Here is a 14,109-nt window from a genome sequence, read left to right as displayed (position 1 = left end):
TCTTAAATCTTTATGTTGGGGTTTGCGTTGCTAGCGAGAGCTGAACTCTGGAAGAAACTGGGTGATTGGCATACCTGGCGGCGTTTGGGGTCGTTGATATGTTATTAGCTTTGTAGTTGCATTATTGGGAACATAATTCAAGCATTTAGATTTACACGATCATGGATGAGTTTAAGTATTTCAATGTAGTCGAAGGCATTGGTTTCCTGTCGAATACGATAGACTTTGTAGTCCATATTCTGCCCAGTCCATTTGATTCAGATATATATTGTATCTGCTGTCCACAACACAACACATCATCGTTCAGACGATTGCAAGATGGGGCAGACGGGCAAACCAAACAGAGAAAGAACAAAAAAAAGAGCAAGAAAAAAGAGAAGGAAAAAGTCAATACAATAAAACAGAACAATTGAGAGTATGAACATGATTAAACATGTCATAGAGATGGTCCAAAAAAAGAATGCATCATCCGTGAATCGAACACGGGCCTCGTCGATGGCAACGACGAATTCTACCACTAGACCAATGATGCTAGTTATGATCTTAGTTGAATACTTTACTATATAATGCAAAAAGGTACCACAGCGTCCCAATTATTGCAGAGGCATAGTGAGGAAAAATAATGAAGAGCAATGTACAATCCACGAGGTTCGAGAACAAATAAATGGGTTGTTTAAGTGGCCATTAACGCCTACAGTGATACTATATGTATTTAGCCTCACTCCTGTGAGAATACACCTAGTCTCATCAACTCCCATTTTTCGTACGCTTTTGACGGATACCGATGCTCACAAACCGCTCCAAGGGTCCCAATGGTTTCCCTGATAACTGGGTCGGGCCTGCGGAAATTGTAGACAGTCGCATCGCGATCCGGTATAAACCGATCCCGTAGGTCAAAGAAAAGCTGATAGATGGTAGAAACTTTCCATCTGGTGCCTCTCAACGCTCTCAAGATGTCCAGAATGACTGATCCGAAAGGAGCATACTCAAGAATGTGGCCATAAACATCACCGTCCCCAATGCCAGGCCCTGGTGCTCTTGCTATTCTCAACGCTCTCAAGATGCCTAGAATGAATGATCCATCACCATTCCCGATTTGGCCAGGCTCTGGAGCTCTTGTTATGATATTGTTGGTCACCTCCTMAATATATTGGTCAATATCTGGTATGATATGATATGCAGCCCCCGGATGGGGGTTGTGAGCGCGAATAGCGAGCAGCATCCGTCGTAGGGCAAAGTTTGCGAGCACATGGTTTGGCTCAATGATTTTACTGGCGAACTTCCATCTTGCAAGGACTCTCTCCATCATGCCGCCCCCAAACTCTCGTAGAAATCTGAACCTCTGTCGTCCAAGGTCATAGTGCATACCTGGAAGCCACTCCTGCTTTGTAACACCAAGATTTTCCCAGCCCTGACCGTGAATCTCCTTATTTCGACTAACAAGGCAAGGTTGGAGTGCATAGATCCTGTCATGGAGTGATACAGCATGATACACATTTTCGACAGCAGTGGAAACATTTTGATCATAAAAGGCTGGCCATTCCAGGCCCACACCTCCGGTAAAGTCTGGTAATCCCAGGCTGCCAACAGTGTCAAAAAGTCCCATGAATTTTATGGGTGGAATGAACCTTGGAGCCGCGGGTTTGGTTGGGTCTTCGTCACCAATAAGTGGCCAGGACTTGGTCTGTCTGAAGATTTGTGATTGAGGAGAGTGCGGTTTGTTAACGGGATAATGGGAACGATAGATATGATATACAACTTCACAAAGCATATGGGTTTGCTGTATATCAGTAGTCCCGTCCGCCTTCTTTACTGGCTTAACGATTCCACAGTTGTTGATCATGCCAGCAACAGCTCTAACCATGTAGGCGCCTCGGGAGAGGCCGAACATCCAGATTTCACAGTCTGGATAGGTATAGTTATTGACGAGGAATTCATAAGCTTCAATGCACTGACGGGCAATGTCCTGCGCAGTGGCACCATTAAAGACGTGACTATATGTTGTAAACAGTAATCATGAGCATGCAAACCATGCATGAAACTCTGGAAAGGGATACATACTCTAAAAATGAACTCCCAATACCCACACCCTCAAGGTACAAGACTCTACGGGGATCCTGATCAACCCTAACTCTGTCGGCGAGTTCGAGAATATTGGTCCTAGTATTCGCCTCCCGACCACACCAAGATCCGTCACAAAGGAGAATGAGAGGTGTTGTAGGCTCCTCAGCAGGCGCTGGGCGCCTCAGAGTCATTGATTGTCTTGACTGAGGACGCGTAGACATACTGGGTAGCATTGAACACAATGTATTCCAGTTTGCAATAACAGTATATCACAGAAAGTTACATATTAATTAAGATATGGAACTCCAGGTGGATCTATGTTGAATATATACTAGTTTCCCTTGATCAAACGTCAATGCTAAAAGGATCCCTGGTTCCAAAGTAGACTGGGCCGCTGAAACATTGGTAGATGGATCTGAGAAGAGCTGAAAACGGAAAGGGAGAAAAATGGAGCATGGCTAGACAAATCTATAACCCTATGACTAAATAGTACAATTTACTCCCTCCAAATTGCTAAAGAGATGCAGTGTTTATTTAAGGGTCGAGAGAATCATCGTCCACTATCTAGTTGGTCCCACTGGAGCATCTGTGAAATATGTACCCGCCACAGACTCTTCATGAAGCCCTAAAGAGTTAGAGATCTAGAGAACAGCAGATGGTCTCAAATCCAGATTTCCGTACCGTCAGACCTCTAATATCAAGGTAAAGGCGCTCATGGTTTTAGGCCGTTACATTTTACCAGAAAAGCACAAATCAAGCGACTTTGCTATAAGATATTCGAATATAATTTCTGAGGTCCATATTCTGACACATACGATCCCAGAGTATGGAAAACAGGGCTTTCTATCCAGTACAATGCATCTATTGCCATTGCAGGGCAGAGGCTCTTTTCTGCCAATATCGTCAATCGACGTCCTGGTCTTTAGATGGATATGGTGAGTGGGCTGTCGTCCGTCTCTTCAATCTCAACGAGAGCCAGTGCTCCGGTATCAATGTCTTCACTGTCATCTTCTTGATCGGAGTCATAGACCTTTCGTGTCTCATCATGGCTGCTGATCCTCTGCGTTAGGACGCCATCATATTTGACTATACAGCCACTTTCTTCATCCTGATCTTGGACGTCTTCCTCGCATAATGTCCTAGATCGTCGGAGATGGTGACACGCTTGACCCAGTCTGTGCAAGCGCAGCCTTCAAGGACCACTTTCAAGGCTTCTACTTCATGAGTCTGGAACCGAGCGACGACCTTGACCGGGAACTCGAGGAGGTCATCATCATCATTGCAGGCAGGGAAGTATAGTGCACGATCCCTGTCTCTTGGCCCAAACCTCCCGACACTTCCAACTCCGTAGGCCAATAGATCTGCTGCAGCGTCCTGACGCTTGGAAGGGGTTGATTGACAGCGTCATCTGTTCAAGCAGTACTTCATGGCCTGAGCAGATTCTGGCATTTGAGCCAAAGTCCCAGTGAGCAGTGTCCTCAATGGTACTCATCCAGGGACCTTGAAGGTCTTGGGAGTTGCACGCTTTTCAACAAAGAGACGCCTCGCTTGGTTCCTAAGGCAAATAGCAGGAAGTGACAGCTGTGCCTTAGTGCCCCAGACGTGTGACTGACAGAGACAGACTGGCAGAGACAAGGTCCACTCTTCGCTGCATGAAGCTTCCCCACCAGATCCATTGCCGGATTCCCTGGCTTTGGGAAGTAGTCCATGACCTCTTTCCTGCGTTATACTTCGCTTTCGAAAACTATACGTTTCCCCCCCCAATGGGGACCGGATAGTAATGTACCGACGTAATCTTTCATCCATCTTTCGATGTTATAAGAAAGTTCGCGTGAATGGGATCTTGCTTTTGCCGTCGGGCTTGTCCGTAGTATGTGGTTTTTGCCTATTACTATGTTATCACATGCCTCTATGTATGATTGAATGCAACCGCAGTGCGGATGCTTCGAGGTCCGCCCATTTTTTAGAGATGGTCCCCTCATCTGCGCCACCAGGGCAGGGATCGCTTTTATCTTATCCCTTAGAACAAGGGTCATGTCAAACGACTTTTCCACCTGGTAGTCATAGACGAGAACCACCTTTTGCTGACCAAGCCGGCAGACGCGACCGATGGTTGATTAACAACACTTTTTGACGTTCCCTCAGAAAAGAGATGCACGTTCCGACACAGCTGTTGCAGGTTTAAACCTGCAGCGTTAACAGAATATGAACAAACCAAGACCATGCACTTGTCCCGCTCTGTTGTGAACTCATGGATCAGTGAAGCACGCTCTGCAAAGCCAAGTGAGGCATGGAAGACTTTCGCATCAATATTAGCCTCCACTAGGGCCGCCCCAATAAACACTTCTTCTGCGGGAAACATCGTCCATATGATTGCCTTTTCATGGTGAACAAGGACCTGATCCCGTAAGATACTGATCATTGATCTGAGCTTTGGAGATCCCCTGAGTAGAAACTCCAACATCGGTGGGTGTATTCTCCTAAGCATGTGGATGAAATCAGTATCGTCCCCGMGGCTGGCATAGCCAAGCATAGCCAATCACACGCCCCCAAACGGTACGATCTATACTTTACTTCAGTCTTGGCTGCGTCCATGACAGGATAAAGGAGTAATCTGTGCCGTGTTGCCACCGGAAGATTCATTTGTATGCTCCGTGCAAGTTGGTGTAACTTGCTGTGTGTCAGGCCGAATGGTATGTCGGCAAGGCTAAGTCTACCATCTGGCGGGAAGTATTAAATGTCTCGCGAAGGATGTCCCTGGTGTTGCCATTGGCGTCTAGGCACGGCGTTCAGTGTAGCGCGTTGCCACCGAACATATCAAAATCAAGACGAACCTCATCCGTTGAAGTGGCGGCTTGCGTTATAGGATCTGTCAGAATCGTAGGTATGGTTTCTCCAGGTGTACGTGATAACTCTATGGACAGGAGTCGAAACGCAGAGCGTGGCATATTGCGGGTACCGAAATGGCACAGGCTCTACTCCATCGCCGGCATCTCCACGACACGCGGCTGGTTAGTAGTTGGCCCTGCCACCTGTTGGCAGATTCATATCAGGAATTCATCCTGGTTAGAAGGTGGCTGTATCAACAGACCCAGGACAGACAGTCATTGCCAGTGCCAACATCCCATGCACGTCCGCTCCCAAAATGAGGAGATGGCTCGACATGTCCACTCAATAACTAGATACCACAATATTAGAGTCCAAAATCAACCTCAGCAATGGTCACGATTTACCAGTTACCGTATTCTTGTCCAACTGACGAACCACCATGAAAGTCTCTAGCACTCACAATCTCGTATGGTCCCGATATCCCCAGTCGAGGCGAATCGACGCCAGAGATATCACATCACATCCCGGTCTTGGCTTCAAGCTACGATATCTGGGACATCGTGTACTCTGTAGTATGCTGGGAACCCCAGATCCCAGATCCCATTGCTGACAACACCGGCCTTCGCTACCGAACTCGTAACTCGTAGCTGCCAAATAGCTCCCCTGTGCTGATGGGAATCTCCTGAGGAGGACTGCCCGTAGGAGAGCGGGGGAAATTCTCCTGCAATGATACTGTTATTTGATGATCACAAGAATTGAGGGGAAAATCCTTACGAAGCTAAGAGGCGCTGGCTGATTTTCTCCTCCAGACCTCAACCCGGCCTTTGATCCGAGATTGAGTCAACAAGGAGCATTTGACAAGAAAGACCACATTAACGTGGGGGTCGCCACCCACCGCAGTGGTAGGTCATGCCAGTGTGGTAGAAAGCCTCCACCCAGAAGGGATCATGATTAAGGTTCGGGTCGGTAGTCGTGTCATGAAACGCAATTTCAATGACTTGCACATTCTCGGGCAAAGGGGCACCGCAGCCCAGGCACTGAGACATGATAGCTATTATTGTATTAGCAAGTCTGATACTCAAGATGATGAGGAAGGCGAGGGTGCTCCGGGAATGGACCGTGTCGGTGTATTCTGCGTTGCGGTAGAGGCCGACGGGGTAGTTCTTTGGAAAGAGTTGTATAGGGGTGCAAATGAATCAAATCCTACACTTGGTTAGACATGCGAGAAGTTAAAGAGGACGTAATATACTTGTGTAGTCCGTCATGTTCTTGATCACTCAAGAACCCATAGCGATATGCCCGGGCGATCTCGTTATGAAGCCAGGCATTTGGACAATTGTGGACTTCGTTGGGCATTTCGACGCGAAATTCTCTACTAACACAGTTGAAATTATGTTAGACAGATTCCTCTTCAACCTCTTTATCATAATCAAGAATTAGCGCGACCTGACTGCCAATAGCGAGCTCCATGTTGGTATATTCAAGCCATCCGGGTCCGTTGACCGCAAGGATGCCATTCTTCACCTTCAAGAAGAACCTTTAGAGGGAGTAAAAGCTGTAACTGGTATTCCAATGCTGCAGTTATTAGTGGTCAACGAGTAGTTGGAGAAGTGATGATGTCTCACAGAAAGTGAGTGAGGAGCCCATTAAGTCAATGGATTGAGCATGATAGTGGTAAAGGTAGAATATTCACTGTTCATTGGCTGCCTCTAATTTTGCTAGTGAATTTCCTACTTTCAGATCTGTTCTGTGAATGCCTCTAGGCCTTGGATAAGTGGATAGTTAACAGAGACCACAGCTAAGACTTGCCTTAAGGGTATCGAGAATCCCAAACTAAAGTAAGTCCCCAGATGAGACGTCTATATCCAACGTGCGTCCGTTTGGTATTGGTATTTGTATCATGATATCTGCAGGAAGTATACAAGGGCCGAGACCCCATCTACACATACATACATTGTGTTCAGTAGGACTCAATCCTACTATGCATTGATAGTTACAAGCCTGTCCAGACCACCTCAATCGACCTCTGGTTCAACGTCACTGATCTCCTCGTACACCTCGTCCATGGCGTCCGGGTTGAGATTGGCTGCGTCGGGGGTGATACCATCCTTGTGCCTGTCTCTGTCATGGGATACCGTGCGCCACCCAAGTGGCTGAGACGGGTCTTTGATGTATTCGGACATGGGGAACTGTCACCGGAGTCAGTTAATGTCCAAAAGAGGGAGAGAGGTAACCTACGTAATGATCGTTCTTCTTCATCGTTACAACCCATGGCACGTTGTCAAAGGTCACGGCACGCAACCGGAAGTATGTATTGTCTGGAATTTTGCTGACCTCCGTGACGAAGCTGTCAAGGTTCGGCGTCGGAACGCCATTTACGGCGGTGATGAAATTCGTTGGTGCGAGGCCATACTGATAAGCTGGGGAACCGCGACTCTGCAGAAAGTTAGTGCCACGACTACATTAAGGTGCAACGTTGAACATACCCTTGCACTGACATACACCTCGCTGTGCAGCTTGGAAATTTGCTGCCGTACGGCGTGGTGTGGCTTCTGCAGCACGGCACCGCAGAACACAACGGCACGGTCGGTCTCCAGGTCCTCAGTAGGTACCGTCGGTAGCTTGATATGCATTTCCTGCCCGTTGCGCACGATAAGAGCGTCAAGAACCTCCTTCTCATACATTTTGTCCAACTCAGAGACGCGAGTAAAGAGTTGACCGTCCAAGGTCAAGATGATGTCCCCTTCCTGTAACGCATCCGCAGTGGACGTAAACTGCGGCGGAGGACAGTCGACTTTGCGCACCATGAAGAGTTGATGCCGCGATGGATTCGCCTGGGCTACCTTCTGAATCCAATCCTCCGAGACACCCATGATGCGAGCCTGACTCATCTGAACCACATAGCTCTCCATGTTGAGGATCCGCAGCTTCGGAATGATCCCCTGCTGGATCTTGGATGTAACAGGCAGGAGCCCGGGCGTGGCGAAACCGAGATGATATTCCACATCCTTGTGAGAGCTCGGGGTGCGCTCTCCCAGATAATTGAGCCACAAAGCCTGGACGACTCCATCTTCCCCAATCAGCACACCGTTCGTGCACTGCCCACTCAGGCCTGTGTCAACTGTGATGGCATCCAGGTTGATCGCACGGTAGCGCGGCGCCGAGGCATTCGCAGGAATCGAGACGGTGGTGATGTCGGTGACAGCTGTCTTGGCGACCACGATGCGGAAGTTCTGATTGAAGCCCACGAAGATGGTCTCCTGGCCCTGCTTGATGTACTCGGTGCTCAGCTTGGCGCTCTGAACAGGAGCCTCCACAAGACTGGGGTCGTATTGGATGATGGTATAGTTCTGTAGAGGATGCAAGAAGATAACCTTGGCCGCGACAATGATCGAATCGGCCACAGTGATGTTGATGTCACATAGGTTATACGGAACGATGGCTCTAGACACCACAACCAGGCCCTTTTCGGCATCGATCACCAGTCCGAAACCGGTTTTCTTGGCTTGCGGGTACCCGTCGAGCTTCAAGGGCATGGTGCAGGAGACACGTACAAAGCTGCGGACGATATCCGAAACCGCAGCCTGGCTGATTCCGTCGAGTTGAATAAAATCAGCTTTCCTCGGAACCGGAGTTTCAGCTGGCACGGGATCGGCAAGATCAGAAAAGTCCCAGAGACCCGTCTCGTCGTTACGAATGGCCATTCGCATCTTGGGATGCCAGTGGCGGTCTATGTACACGATGCTGGTACCCCGGGTGTGAAGGTCTCGGATATGACGGTACGAGATGACCACCCGAGCCCGATCCGGGATCGTCTTCATTACTTCAATGAACTCGTCTAGATTTCGGGTCGGGCGTTTGTCCACAGCATCAATAATCCATCCCGACAAGGTATTCTCCAACTTGAAAGAGCCTGCTGCTTCGCACACATACACTCCCCGAGCGGCGATGGCATAAAGCCGGGCCTGCTGATAGGACAGATTGTGAAAAGTGCCACCGGCCACCGTGACAAAGCGGTCCGGCGTGATGGCATGCAGATCGCCAACCTCACATTCCACCTCGACATTCTGACCGCCTCTCTGAACCAGCAAACGCACGGTCTTCCCGACGCTTGAATCAAGGATATCGTCCAATCGGATGAACTGCGTGAGGAGCTCCCCGTTGACCTGCAGCAGGACATCTCCTTCTTCGAGCTTTCCATCTGCAGGCCCTTCGGGTAATATGATCTCAGCCACCAACATACTGGTCTCATGCGGTGAGGCTTTGCGAACAGCAGCCTCCCACTCCGGAGTCAATCCCAAGCGACGACATTCATCGAAAGGTTTGAGGATCCACTGTGTCTGAATCGTACCTCGGGCGACAGGCTCACCGCGTCGGATACACTCCAACGCACGAAGGGGGCGGTCTAAGGGGAGGAAATAGTCCGTGGCCGCACCATCCGCACGACCTCCAGCCTGTAAAGCAATTGCATGACCGTCGATATTGACGACAGGACTGCCGGAACTGCCACCGCTGGCGGCAGCCGCGGCCTGGATGTAGTTCGTATTAAAATCACAGTAACCATCACCATACTCTGGCGCGTTTCTGTCGAGCCGACTGATGACACCAGACAGAATGCTCAGCTTCTCACCAGCATCGTTACCAACGACTCGAATCTCACACCCAACACGGGCCGCTTCCGGTCGAAGCTTGAGCTCAGTCAATTCCATGTATCGAATCGCTTTAGGGTCAAATTTCAGAATACCAAAGTCGTGCACGGGATCTCGATAAACAGGACGCACGTCGCACTGGAAAAACCCTAATGTCAGCACTGCAACCATGCCCGTGTCTTCAAGCCCAGACATCACTCCAACTCACCTCCTCATGATTATCAAATATACAATAACCCCAGAACGGACCCGCGCCAACCACATGGCGATTCGTCAGGATATACCCGCGTTCAGCATCGACCACAAATCCCGTCGCCTGACTACTCATCGACAAGTCCGTATCAAAAGAGCAAGTCTGGCAGAAATGGATCGATACCACGCTCTTAACCACCTTCTCGATGGTAGCTTGCCACTCGGGCGAATCCGCCTGCGCGGGGCCGATAGGCATCACCCGGCCTGTATCCTCCTCATCCTCAACATCGTAGACGGTCCCGTTCGCAGGAGTCGCGTCCCCGGGCGTTAATATCGAGCTCTCAGGTTTCAGGTGTTTGGCCGGACGCTCTGCGGGGGCGGCGGCGGAGCTGCGCTTGCGCTTTGAGCTGGTCTCGCCATTCAGATCCATGCTCTTCCGAGACTGAGGTAGGGACACACGGGAGCGAGTGAAGGGCGCGAGGGAGGAAAGCAATCGGTTGTTTGTCCCGAGATTGCTGCGTATGACAGGTGTTGCGACGCTAGTCCACCGCGAAAGAAACCGATGTCGATGCGGCAGTAGACGACTAAACTGCTTGTGTGGCGATTCAGGAGTAACACCGTAGACACTAGGCGATCGTGAACTAGTCCAGGAGAACCGAACAGACTGTGTGGAAATTCGAGGCGTAGAGGTGTATTGCGACGGGGGCGGTGCGGAGGCGGAAGTAGCAGTAAGATCAGCGATAGTAGTAGCGACCGGCGGGCTCCTTCTGTACAAAGGGAGCAAGGCGCAAGACATTCACAAGACACCCCCTCCAAGTCAGCTATTGGGAACAGAAGAGGGGAAGCAAAATAATGAAAGAGGAGGGTGAGACGAAGGGTTAGTAGGGAGAGAAAGTCAGGCACTCAAACTCCAGAGCTTCCCAAGGTTCTTTTTTTCTGCAGGCGGACAGCCGCAGCGCAGGCCACTGATTGGGCCAGGCCCTGGCCCGACAGTGGCTGGAAGGGGGATCAAGTGATGATGCGCAGTCATAGTAGTCCTGTCTTCTGACCATTTCTACTGCAAATATAGGTCAAGGTAGATCTCCAAGAGAGACCGACCGAGACAAATTGCAATCAAAGCGGATCGTCGCCCGAATTGAACTGTTGTTCTACCCTGGTCGTCTACATGTGAAACAGCACAAATCCCACGATTACTGTCATGGCAACGTCACATCGGGAACAGACCCCAAGACGCCTCCTCTTCGTGGAGCTCTGTAATATACATCACATCCTAGTATACAAGTAGATACAAGCCAAGTGGATATACGACATCTCCTTGTCCTCACAAAACCACCTACAATACGCAGGGACACTACATCAGTTCCACATTTTCCGCTCCCAAGTCCACAGGGCGGGGAGGAGACGTGTCGATAGCATCGTATTGATCCTCAAGTATCTGTCCACCGCGCTGGTATTGTTGAACACAGGTCCAGAGCGTATCGCGGCTGGCGACGTCTTGTTGTAGATAAAGAAGGCTAGATGAAAGAGACCCCTTGTACTGCCTCTTGGTGGAGATCGAGAGAATGGAAGAGCTGATGATGGTTACGGAGAGATTGCTCGAGTTCTGTCCTCCCAGTTAATAAACGGTCAAGTGATTATCCGTAGTCTGTCGTCTATCACCGAAAGCCTGGAACTGGATCGCATGTTCGCAGTGTTATCCAGTGTCGCCTGGCGCACCATTTCTGCGGAAAAGCGCGATCACCGCCCAGCAATGACCGCTCATGGCTACCCCAGGTCTGTAATCAGCGTAGCGCCGAGCGGATGAAAGCCAATAACCGCACAGGAGGGCCGTTGACTTTTTCTGTTGCCTTTCGTGTGCTGGCCGATTGCTATCCAAATCTGATCTCAGGTGCGAATGAACCTTATAAGCGCCCATCCTCAAACCGCCGACTCGGTCGCGGGCGATGGGCTCGGTTTGCTATTGCCAGGCGTACCTTGCGGGCTAGGCTGGGGAGTACCCACGGCACCTTTCGACGGCCGGAACAGCTCATTCAACTTGTTGTAGAGCTCGTTTGCCGCTGGCATGTTGGGAGGCGGCGTCATGATGGCCGGGGCGGTGGGAGCCACACCACCAGTTTTCTTCGCCCGATCGGCAATAGTCGCCAGATATGCCAAATTGGCCTGGAGACGGCGCATACACTCAACATACTCGAGACTGGGCTTTTGCGCCGGACCCTTGGCCGCGTCGGTCGCCTGGTCGGAAGTTGGTGATGGATTGTTATCTTGCGATGCTTGTTGATTGGGAGGCCCGCCAGCCTTACCAGCCGCCTGCAGATTGATGACCTCTTGCAACAAGATGGAGTTGATGTCCAAAAGGGTTGAGACACGAGCCTTCTCTCGCGCTGCCGCAGCCGGACTCTGCCCTGCTGGCGGAACGGATCCTTGCTGTTGATTTGGCTGCTGGACAGGGCGTTGTTGCTGTTGCTGTTGCTGTTGCTGTTGTTGCTGCTGTGCTGGAAGCATGCTATTCGCAGAGACCGAAGCCATGTTCTGGGTAAAGTTTTGCGCCGCACTCGGGGACATGTTCGAAGTTGGGCTGCCCTGATGCGGCACAAACTGGCTAAGAGTCGCTGGAACAGGAGGTTGGGTGAAGGCAGCAGAGAAATTGCCGTGGGGTCCTGCAAAGCGGGAAATTGCACATCACGTTAGCGGCTTGTCCAAGAGTCTAAATCATCCAGGACGTCCGTCCGAAGAAGCAGTGCGACTGGGTACTCCGGAGATACTATTTGGATATGGAAACGGGGCAGGGAAGGAGTTCAGGAACGATGTTGGGGTAATGGCCCGCACAGGTAGGACAGGAAATTCATGGCATCCACCAGGCATTTGGACTGAAGAAGACAGCCAAATCAAGTTCGCTCAGAAGCAAAACAAGCTTAAGATAGCAAGTGCAAGTACTCGATCGACAAGACGACCGACGGAGCAGCCAAGGGGACAATGCACCCGACGCAGAGGAAGGAGGGCCGGTGAATGGCTGGGAGACGCGAAAAGGAAAAACAGAAAAAGAAAAGATAAACTAGAAAACAATGATGGAGATCGCAAGTCAACGTACCAGACGGCTGCTGAGGAAAACCAGACGGCATCATAGCTCCACCGGGACCGCCAGATTGCAGAGGCACGGGACCGAAAGAATGCTGCTGATGCGGTTGTTGCACCGGCGTCTTGGATTGGGGAAATGAGGAGGAGGTGGGCATAGCATTCGGATAGAAAGGGAACTGCTGTCCGTGTGGACTCTGTGTGGTGACAGGATAGCCCGCGTTGTGTTGCTGGTGCTGCTGCAGAGCAGGATAACCGGCAGCGTTGGGATCCATTTTTCCTTATTCGCAGTGGTCTGTTCCGAACGTAGTACCTTAGTGATTTGACTCCTGGAGAAAATTTGCCCCCAGTGTTACGCTCGGCGGTCTTTCTTCCCGCTTGACCTATATTAATCGCTGGACGAAGGGGGATGCGCAAAAAAAGACTTGAAATAAGACACCGCACGGACGATAGGCAGGGCCCCAGTTAGAGCGCCAGAATAGTATGCGAAGAAGAAAGACCAGCTTAGCTAAGGTACGCCCCGTAGACAGTTGTCTGACTCGCCGGGGAATCCAGGGATGAGTCGTTAGTGTACGGAGTCAGAGGACAAAGGAAAAAGGCCAAGCACAACGATGATTGGCTCAAAGAAAAAGGTGTTTTCAGGAGTCGGAATAGACCAGGTTTAAGGGGTGGGACACTTGGGTTCATGTGGCTAATAGACAGGATCGACTCCGGGGCATCTTCTTTTGCTGGGACAAGTCGATTCATCGATCACTTGGCTTCGGAACGGGATTTATTTGTCCGCCGAAGTCAGAGTGGTTGCTAAGACGGAGTACACAGTGGAATCTTGACAAACTGGTACTGCAACTGGAGTGTGAGGACAACGCCCGTGATGCCTTGGACTCAGAAAAGCATAGATACTCTCTGATATATCGAACTGGACGATAGAAGGATGAAAGAAAGAGATTGCGATAGAATTCTCAGACGGGTAAAATACAGAATACCAGAGATTTGCTCTGTATTTTTTACAAAGGACATGGCTACATCGTCACGGCTTACCTAAAAGAGTCAAACTGAGACATCTCAGGTCAATCATCGACTGCACCTATCGAGGATGCAACATTATGCTATAATGTAGATGAACGGGCCCAAAGTATCTAATAAGTACCTATCACTTCAAGTCCATTGCAAAGATTCTTCCCTTACCTCTCCGAGACTGGTTGGAATAAGCGAAGGCTCTATTGATGCTGAAAACTTTCCAGAACTTCATCATCCACAGGCCTGCGCCCGATCCGCCGTGGTGGGTCCTCGGCTACACTGACAG

General features: G+C 50.2%; 4 protein-coding genes and 1 non-coding gene across 5 annotated transcripts; all 5 read right to left on the bottom strand.

Moving 5' to 3' along the window:
• Window positions 1-461: 461 nt before the first annotated feature.
• Window positions 462-532, bottom strand: Asppvi_011300. Its single transcript has one exon. It is a non-coding gene; the product is annotated as a tRNA-Gly (tRNA).
• Window positions 533-718: 186 nt separating this feature from the next.
• Asppvi_011299 (T6SS phospholipase effector Tle1-like catalytic domain-containing protein) lies at window positions 719-1,606 on the bottom strand (the record flags this gene model as incomplete). Its single annotated transcript, XM_043307130.1, has 1 exon — window positions 719-1,606. The coding sequence occupies one exon, from the start codon at window positions 1,604-1,606 to the stop codon at window positions 719-721; it is 888 nt and encodes a 295-aa protein (XP_043163065.1).
• A 5,302-nt stretch (window positions 1,607-6,908) lies between these two features.
• Asppvi_011298 (putative nuclear serine protease HtrA2/Nma111) lies at window positions 6,909-10,530 on the bottom strand (the record flags this gene model as incomplete). Its single annotated transcript, XM_043307129.1, has 4 exons — window positions 6,909-7,082; window positions 7,132-7,329; window positions 7,380-9,680; window positions 9,751-10,530. The coding sequence occupies 4 exons, from the start codon at window positions 10,528-10,530 to the stop codon at window positions 6,909-6,911; spliced, it is 3,453 nt and encodes a 1,150-aa protein (XP_043163064.1).
• A 555-nt stretch (window positions 10,531-11,085) lies between these two features.
• Window positions 11,086-11,453, bottom strand: Asppvi_011297 (uncharacterized protein; the record flags this gene model as incomplete). The annotated part of the gene is made up of 2 exons (XM_043307128.1): window positions 11,086-11,337; window positions 11,394-11,453. The coding sequence occupies 2 exons, from the start codon at window positions 11,451-11,453 to the stop codon at window positions 11,086-11,088; spliced, it is 312 nt and encodes a 103-aa protein (XP_043163063.1).
• A 198-nt stretch (window positions 11,454-11,651) lies between these two features.
• On the bottom strand, window positions 11,652-13,081 carry Asppvi_011296 (uncharacterized protein; the record flags this gene model as incomplete). The annotated part of the gene is made up of 2 exons (XM_043307127.1): window positions 11,652-12,391; window positions 12,823-13,081. The coding sequence occupies 2 exons, from the start codon at window positions 13,079-13,081 to the stop codon at window positions 11,652-11,654; spliced, it is 999 nt and encodes a 332-aa protein (XP_043163062.1).
• Between the last annotated feature and the right edge of the window lie 1,028 nt (window positions 13,082-14,109).

The sequence above is a fragment of the Aspergillus pseudoviridinutans genome (assembly GCF_018340605.1).
Source record: "Aspergillus pseudoviridinutans IFM 55266 DNA, scaffold_9, whole genome shotgun sequence".
In the NCBI taxonomy this organism is placed as follows: Eukaryota; Fungi; Ascomycota; class Eurotiomycetes; order Eurotiales; family Aspergillaceae; genus Aspergillus; species Aspergillus pseudoviridinutans.
The sequence above is the reverse complement of the archived record's forward strand: the minus strand, read 5'-3'. Positions and strand labels throughout refer to the sequence as shown.